This window comes from Arachis stenosperma, chromosome 9 (assembly GCF_014773155.1).
Source record: "Arachis stenosperma cultivar V10309 chromosome 9, arast.V10309.gnm1.PFL2, whole genome shotgun sequence".
In the NCBI taxonomy this organism is placed as follows: Eukaryota; Viridiplantae; Streptophyta; class Magnoliopsida; order Fabales; family Fabaceae; genus Arachis; species Arachis stenosperma.
The window spans coordinates 83,737,522-83,745,806 of NC_080385.1; the positions used below are offsets into that span (position 1 = coordinate 83,737,522).

General features: G+C 34.2%; 1 protein-coding gene and 1 long non-coding RNA gene across 3 annotated transcripts; one reads left to right on the plus strand and one right to left on the minus strand.

Annotated features, from left to right (window-relative positions):
* The first annotated feature begins 3,169 nt into the window (after positions 1–3,169).
* Positions 3,170–5,453, plus strand: LOC130947426 (uncharacterized). Its single transcript, XR_009072671.1, has 3 exons — positions 3,170–3,750; positions 4,673–4,940; positions 5,261–5,453. It is a non-coding gene; the product is annotated as an uncharacterized LOC130947426 (long non-coding RNA).
* Positions 4,690–7,979, minus strand: LOC130947424 (protein NDL2-like). Of its 2 annotated transcripts, none has more exons than XM_057876125.1 (11): positions 7,666–7,979; positions 7,425–7,524; positions 7,096–7,176; positions 6,766–6,854; positions 6,447–6,507; positions 6,286–6,372; positions 5,920–5,997; positions 5,782–5,838; positions 5,585–5,640; positions 5,271–5,406; positions 4,690–4,932 (listed from the first exon to the last, which is right to left on the minus strand). In XM_057876125.1, the coding sequence occupies exons 2-11, from the start codon at positions 7,437–7,439 to the stop codon at positions 4,690–4,692; spliced, it is 903 nt and encodes a 300-aa protein (XP_057732108.1). In that variant the 5' UTR covers positions 7,440–7,524; positions 7,666–7,979. The 2 variants fall into 2 exon arrangements, with proteins under 2 accessions (XP_057732108.1, XP_057732107.1); XM_057876124.1 differs by having other exon boundaries at positions 7,096–7,193; positions 7,666–7,978.
* Positions 7,980–8,285: the final 306 nt, after the last annotated feature.

Below are 8,285 nucleotides of genomic sequence, written 5' to 3' on the forward strand. Positions count from 1 at the left end.
CTGTTTGGGCGTTGGATGCCAGCTGCTCCCTTTTGGGCGTCCAACGCCAGGAAGAGGGTAGAGTAATGGCGTTGAACACCAGTTTTGGACCTTTATTTCCATAGCAAAGTGTAGACTATTATATATTTCTGGAAAGCCCTGGATGTTAGCTTTCTATAGCAGTGGAGAGTGCGCCATTTGAACTTCTGTAGCTCTAGAAAAGCTCCTTCGAGTGAATGGAGGTCAGATCCTAACAGTATCTGCAGTCCTTTCTCTATCTCTAAATCAGACTTCTTCCAAAGCTCCTCAATTTCAGCCAGAAAATACCTGAAATCATCATAAAATACACAAACTCAAAGTAGAATCCAAAAATGTGAATTTTGCACTGAAACCTATAAAAATATAATAAAACTTAAATAAAACATAATGAAAACTATATGAAAATAATGTCGAAAAATGTATAAAATATCCGCTCATCGCTTTACTAGGAGTCTTCATGTGTAGTGATCCCCCTGCTGAATCGTCCAATGAGTTTCTTGAGGTTTGAGTGATTCCATCATCGAAGATTTGTAGCTAGACCCAATATGTAAACATATTTGGTGGACATCTCCTCAACATCCCTTTGTATCTCCTCAACTTGATCAATATTTGAGGAGGAAAGAACTTAGTTAGAAACTTGCTAACTAAGTTTTAAATATCATGTGGCAATGCTTTCTTTAGGGTGTGACTCCAACCATTGTGCCACTCTATCTCTAAGAGAGAATAGGAACAAGAGGATAGTCTATATGCTTTAGCTGACACTCCATTTATGTTCACTGTATCACAAATTCGGATGAAGCTTGAGGTGTGTGGTTTGGGTCCTCCTAGGGGCTTCTTCCAAATAGGCAATTTAGTTGGACAAGAGTGATCAACTGAGACTTGAGTTTAAAATTGTTTGCATTTACATTCGGAGTCAAAATACTACTTCCATAATTTCCAGGATCAGGACTAGTATATGATCCTAATGTCCTCCTAGCATGCAGAGCACCATTGGTTTCATTGTTATTGTGATGTTCAGCCATAATTGTGCCTGAGGCTCCCTCACCTTCTTCTAGCACTCTTTTGTTTCTTGCTTCCTTTTTCAACCTTCAAAGGGTTCTTTCAATTTCTAAATCAAAGAAGATAGTTTCCTCTTCTTAATTTTCTTGTATATACACAAATAAATCAACAAAAGAAAAAAGAGTTTGAAGTTCCTTCCGTCAAAGTGAAAGAAACTTCAAGTTAGGAATTAACATAAATAGTTAGTGAACTAAAGAAAATAAATAATTAAAAGCAATTAAATGACTAAAACAAGAAAAGAAAAATGTTTAATCTAGATAATCAATCAACTGGTAGTTTGTTAATCACTGTTAATCTCCGACAACGGCGCCAAAACATGATACGGACTTTACAAATCGATATTCGCAAAACTACCGGCAAGTGCACCTGATCACATCAACTAATACTATAGTGAGCAGGCTATCATTCGCACGAGGATTAAGGAATTAAGCAAGTAATGATTGATTGAGTATTCTAGTTAAACAATTCATAATTTGATGATGAATAATTAATAATAGAAACATAAAATTTAAATGATGTGAGCAAGAAGTAAATGAAAGCAATAAATGACTTGAATATAAAGAACAGAATGTAAATTACTGGAAATTTAATTGCATGAATGTAAATACTGGAAATATAAATTCTAGGAATAGTAAATTGTAAGAATGTAAATAAAGCAACGTAAATTCAGATTAATTGAAAGCCAATGACTAATCTGCCATGGATCAGATCTCCATTTAAGGATTTGTCGCAGGACAAAGGGTTGCTGCATGCACAAGACGAAATTCGAACCCCCGACACTTACTTAAGCAGACTAATGAGCTAACCATTATACTAACCTAACTTGGTTTGATTAAAAGTTATATTATAACAATTGATATTTATCATAATTGACAATTAATATAATTATAATTATTGAAAATATTAATGATAGACACTTAGTATAATTATTTATTAAATACTAAATTTTATATAATTATAAAAAATATATTTTTTTCTAAAATAAATTGAGAAGAGGGAGGTATACATACTAACAGCAGAACGTGCCACATTAGTAATATTGACGCCAGAATACTATCTGTTATAGAATAATATAATGATGATATAATGATAAATAAGTAAATAAAGAAAGTTAATAAAAAAAATCTGTAAAACAAAAGAATAGTAGAATAAGTATTTGTTTAGATGTCATTAAGTTGATAAAAAAATATTTTTTATTAAAAAATATTTTTTTATTTTTTAGCGTGTTTAGTAAATTTTGGTAGTAAAAACAAAAATACTAAAAAAATATAATTTTTAAAATATTTTTAGCTTCAAAAAATAAATATTTTTCACATAATAAATAAATAAAAAATATTTTTATATTATTATATCCAAACATAATTAAAAATTAAAAAAAATTATATAAGTTATCTAAACATAAAATTATTTTTATTATTTTATAAAATCTTTCAAAAAAAATTCACTAAAAAGTGGCCGAATTCTCCTTTCCTCGCTAATAACTTGTTTGTTGGTTAATAGGCAAAAGTGGACTAAATCCCCATTTTGCTCCCTGAAATTCACGCGATTACTCATTTTGGTTCCTGAAATTTAAAATTATCTATGTTGGTCCTCCAGATTCAAGTCCGGACACCAATATGATCCCTCAATTCTTTTCGACGATGACTAGGCAAACGAAGTGCTAAGATTACACCCTCCCTGCTACGCTGGATGATGAGTAAACATCGTTTACCTTTGACGTCCAAACAAGTTAGAAATGAAGAATAGTAGAAGTAGAGAAAAAGAACAATACTTTATTTTGGGTCTCGATCGTTTCTTCTCCCTTTATATACAAAACGATGACATTTCTAACTTGTTTGGATGCCAAAAATAAATGATGTCGTTTACTCATCATTCAACATGGCAGGAAGGGAGCATTCCGTTTGTCTAGTCATTATCAGAAAGAGTCGAAGGACCACATTGATCCTAAAACTTGAATTTGAAAAATCAGTATAAATAATTTTGAATTTCAAAAACCAAAATAGGTAATGGCGTGAATCTCACGTTCCAAAATGAATATTTAGTCGTGTCCAAAACCGTCAAACTAACAATTACCCTCCCTTAAACCCTACGCTAGAACCTTCAACTGAAGTGTCTAAACCTCTTCTTTCTCTCTCCAGGATCGCAACTTTCATTAAACAACAAGAAGAACCAGAACACGCGCTTCTACCAACCTTACCTGGACCTCAACGTCCCAATCCAGAATCTCTACTTCGGCGGAGAATCTCTTCCCAGAACTGGGCAATAGACTGTTCCTGAAGCGAAAAGCTCACCTACTACACTGGCATCGCCTACCTCACCAATGCCTGCGAGGAGACTCGTTCAAGTTTCGTATCAACGGACTCGGGAGTGTCCTCAATTTGGGAGGTCAAAGTGGTCGCAGGCTCAGAAACTCGCTTAGAACGTTGGGCTTGATCTTCTCTGTCACGGAGAGTACCATCCAGTATTTCACCGACAGGGATGACATTAACAGCACCGTTGCTGGGCTCGTAAGTGGTGCTCTGTATATGGTGGCAGGGGCCAAGGTCGGCTGCGACTGTGGGAGTCTTAGGTGTATTGCAGCGGCGGCTAGGAAGAGGAAATACGTTCCGATATTGGGATAGGAATAGGTTTGATCTTCATGAGAATAGAATTGGAGATGATTGGAATGCTAAGGTTTGGTGTTCACCTTTTTTTTTTCCTTAGCTCTTTTATCTAGTTACTCACTGCATAATTTGATGATGGCATTTAGCTGCTTGTCATTGATTAACATGTAAATGTTGAAATTGTCCCTTCAATCTTAGACGGGATAACAAATTATTCTTTTAAATATCATGTTGAGAGATTATTTTTGATTAATTTCTTGTTTGACTAATCATTTTGGATAGATTTAACATCTAAATTGGTTCCAAGGTCGGACACTTAGGTCTCCTAAGTATATGCATTCATAAATCTTAGACACTAGACTCATTTTTATGCTTATGCAGTTTGTGTAGACAGTCACCATCAATCTACTAACAGGAATAGGAAATAAGGAAATTCTTGTGATCATTATCGATTAAAGCCAGCCGCTATGATTTTCTTTTTCATGTGTCATGATTACTTATACTTGATGTACAACACAATTGTGCTATTGTTTTGAATTCAATGCTTCACATAATAAGTGTTTTACTTTAGTATTAATTTGTATATAATGTTTATATATATCTCTTACTGTATCCGCCATTCCGGACATTTGTCGCAACGCTATAGTTTTATGGCATTTTTTGCGGTTCTCTTAAAAGAATAAAAATGTATTGTTATCTCTTAGATCTAGGAGATCCTTAAACGTCTGAAAGCAGATATTTCCAGAAAAAGGGCCTGTCCTCAAAAGCCACCTTCAGAAAAAGAATATCCTATTGTCAACTATAACGTAGCAACATACCTCTCACTATGTTTACACTGAGGGAAAATACATCGATTTTGTAAGACACGATCACTAGTCTTGGTCCACCAACATAATCAAAGAATATATCCTAAACTAGCAAAATATTGTACATTCAACAATAGCTATAGCTATATATTATGTGCAATACTAAGAGCTTACACTCCACTGCAGCATTGAGCAGAACGAAGTCAGATTTCAACATCAACCCTAGTTCGGATAGGCTTGAGCTTAATTCCTAAACTTGCCGGAGAGAGGAGTTCTGGTGCTATGCGTGAATGATTGCCAGAGGGGCTGGCTGGATTCGAGCCGTTGCTTGATGATGAAGCAAAATATTGTTGTCTTTGGTAGCCAAAACCCATCAAGAAACACTCAAGTGGAAATATCATGGAATTTGGATGCTCTTCTGTTACTAGTGAGCCACAAGCTTGAACCTGAGCAGGTAAGCAACATCGTTATGCTACATTCTAATGTTGTTTCCCTTTGTCTTTCTCAACTAGATTTTCATTTCCTCGTTCAAGAGTGAAGTTCCTAAAGTAGTTCTCAAAAAGATTAATTTTGCCTATCAAATACATCCAGCAGTCAATTGGGTTTGACAGGGGTGACAGGTGAAAAATTGTCACCAAAGAACGATGCTAATATTTTTGGGTATATCAGATGAATAATTAATCTCTTTATGAGTTATTTTGTCTGCAAAGCAACATTTCAATGACTACTTTAATATTTCACTTTTTTTTTCACTTGTTTTTCATATAATGGAAGGACTACCTACCTCAACAAATGCACAGATTTTCCGGTCAATTTTTGTGCTCATGTAGACAGATTCAGCATGGAAGGGACTACTTTCACCTGCAAATATGAGTGTCTTACATTGCAAGTTCTTCAGACCCTCAGTGAGATCCTGCCTTCTGCAAGTTCATGTAAAAGGAATTATAATTTGCTAAGTTTTCTGTCAGTCATAATATATGGAAATCTTTTGATATCTTTTATTACACATGCTACATTATAAATGTATTACATTGGAGGCAACAGCAAAAAGCAAAGGAAAAACATCACTTGTTAGTAAAAAAAAAAAATATAACTTACACATTAATTGCTTGAAGAAAACGCATAACATTCAAGCTTTGCCTTTCATCCAGAAGCTGTAGTTATATTTCAAAGAGGATCCACATGTCAGGATTGTACAAAGATTAATTCCTGGATAGCTATTTCTATGTGCTCAAGGGTGAAGGTGAAGAATATATGAATATGTTTTTTCTAAAACAAGACTAATATTTACATACCCGTCGGCAAGTTAGGATTATGTCTGATTCTGCTCCCTGGACACTGCCCCTAAGTTCCTGAAAGACATATTAGGAATATTGTCACATGTCGAAATGATTCAAGCTTCGCAACAGAAAAAGATAAAGAAAATGGCATACCTTGCTGAAGTAACGCTGCAGAAGGCATTCCTTAAGTAAGCTGCACATGCCGTAGAAGTATAATAAATTCATTAAGACCTGCACAAATTGATATAGAAAAACCTTAGGCAGCAATTTTTTGTCTTCTTCCTTTTGTTTTAGCTCTTTGAGGTATCTACAGAATTGATATGCAACAATGCTGAAAAGGTTTCTTAATACTGTGGAAGACAGCATGTCTACTGCAGTTTTTAAATTGCTTTGCTCTGTTGCTGCTTATTTATATGAGTATCCTTGCCAGTTATAAGGTTACTAACTTCCTTAATCTAGTTCTTCATACTTCAATTGATAACATATTATGAAACTTATACTGCCGACAGGGATAAGAACCTTGTTGTAGAGCCATTCGGCCCATGAAGGCGCTCTACAGATAGGTGTAACAAGAATCAATCCAAGCACGCGCTCCTTGTATTTCATCTGCCAAATAAGATAAATCATGATGAGTTACGAAAACTAGATTGTTACAATTATAACTCAGTTTTGATACTTACTGCAAATAGTGTCAGGATGTAAGCACCAGCAGTTACACCCAAGCACAGAACCTCTTTCAGCCTGATTAAAGGCAGTGTTGGACAAATGTGAGAACATTAGAGAAGTTTGTTTAATATAAGAATGGCATGGGGGGAAAAAATACTAAGTTCCTTTACATTGAGATGTTATAGATGTATTCCTTTACTAGTTTTAGTGCATGACAACAATTGCTAACATATTCTTGTAGTGAAAACAATGGAGGGATATGTCCTCAAGGTCCACTGTGAGAAACTAAATCTTTATGCTAAGAAAAATGCAAATAAATGATGCTCTACATACCCAAAGAAATCAAGAACTTCTGCAACTTGGTCTGCAATGTCATCCACACAGAGCAATGGCTCGTCCGACGAAATCACATCAGCTCCCAACTGCAATAACTCTTAAGCAAATGAGAGAGAGTCTATTAGACTCTATGAGCGACCGTGCAGAGAGCATTCATGACTTTTTCTTTTTTGTTTCAAGAATCTGAGGAATGCAAATCAATACCAAAGCTACGAAACTGGTTTATAATAAATTAATATTTCATGGAAGTGAAAAATGCATCAAAGTTCAGATAAAAATTGATAATTGAAGAGTATTAGAATGTAAAAATTCCCTACTAATACTGACCTCATGGCCAGGAGCATCAATGTGATAAATGCAGAAGTTATGAAGCAACAAAGAAGCAGCTTCTGGGCAGAACAACAGACCCTGGAAACAAGATACATCTGCATAAAAGGAACTTTTGTTTTTTATTTTTCAAAACTTCACAATTCTCAAACACATTCTCCCAATACAAAGACCTGCTTTAATTTTGCTTCCAATCCTCAAAACATTTCTATCCAAAAAAAAGACGTGGCATTTTCCCTCAAGTTCAAAATGGAAATAAACTTAACAAAACTGAAATTACTAAAAACAGATAAAATTAGAAAAAGAATATACAATATAATATATCATACAATTAAGAGCCACATCTGGGTAGGTTATTAAAGCTGGCTTTTCTTGATCCCCACAAACAAGCACAGAGACTGAACCTTTACTTGTTTTCACCGTGAATTCCTGCAATACAGACACACACAAATTAAGTTAAATTAAATACAAAAATTGTAATAATGTTTAGTTTACAAAATTCCACTCTTTTATTATACAAATGAAAACTGAAAAGGTAGAATCTAAAAATGCAATTAGAAAAACCGTTACCTTTCCACCTAAAGGTATCAAATCAATGTCAATGGAGAGTGAGTCACTTGACTCGCCCATGACTCACTCCTACGCATTCAATGTAACTGCAAAGTAGAGAGGCTCAATGATTTTGAAGCTCTTACTTTCTTCGTCTTCTTCTTTGGTTCTTTGCTGTCGTTGTTGATTGGTGGTGTTAAATTACGGTCTCAAGTCACAACCCCTTCCTTATTTGAAGGGAAAACCCGCACGAGCGACCTTTCTTTAAAAAAGATGAAGAAATTGAAAAAGTGGAAAGGTTTTTCCAGAGATTCAGATTCAGAAGTAGTACTAGATTTTTATTTTTACAGTGGCTGTCGTATAGTAGAATTCAGTGACCGTTGGAACAAAATTGGGCTAAAAGGGACATTTTACTAATTTATACAGTTTAAAAAACAAATATTTTAATTTTATTATACTGATATAATGTAAAATATTTTATAGATTAGTATCTGTTTCTTTGAATGTTTTTCACATCGTTAATACAAAAAATAATTATTTTTATTAATATAATATTATATAATTAAATACTTTATATTAGCGCTTTACACTACATCAACATTAAATTAAAAAAATATGTATTTCGGTTTGCATATCTAATG

What these genes read in the sequence shown, in the direction of transcription:
- LOC130947424 (XM_057876124.1), bottom strand. Translation starts at nt 7,725, where the DNA reads ATGGGCGAGTCAAGTGACTCACTCTCCATTGACATTGATTTGATACCT. An exon ending in TGATACCTTTAGGTGGAAAG is followed by an intron (nt 7,525 to 7,665) that starts GTAACGGTTTTT and finishes TCTGTATTGCAG; the next exon opens with GAATTCACGGTGAAAACAAG. An exon ending in AAATCTGTGCATTTGTTGAG is followed by an intron (nt 4,933 to 5,270) that starts GTAGGTAGTCCT and finishes TTACCTGCTCAG; the next exon opens with GTTCAAGCTTGTGGCTCACT.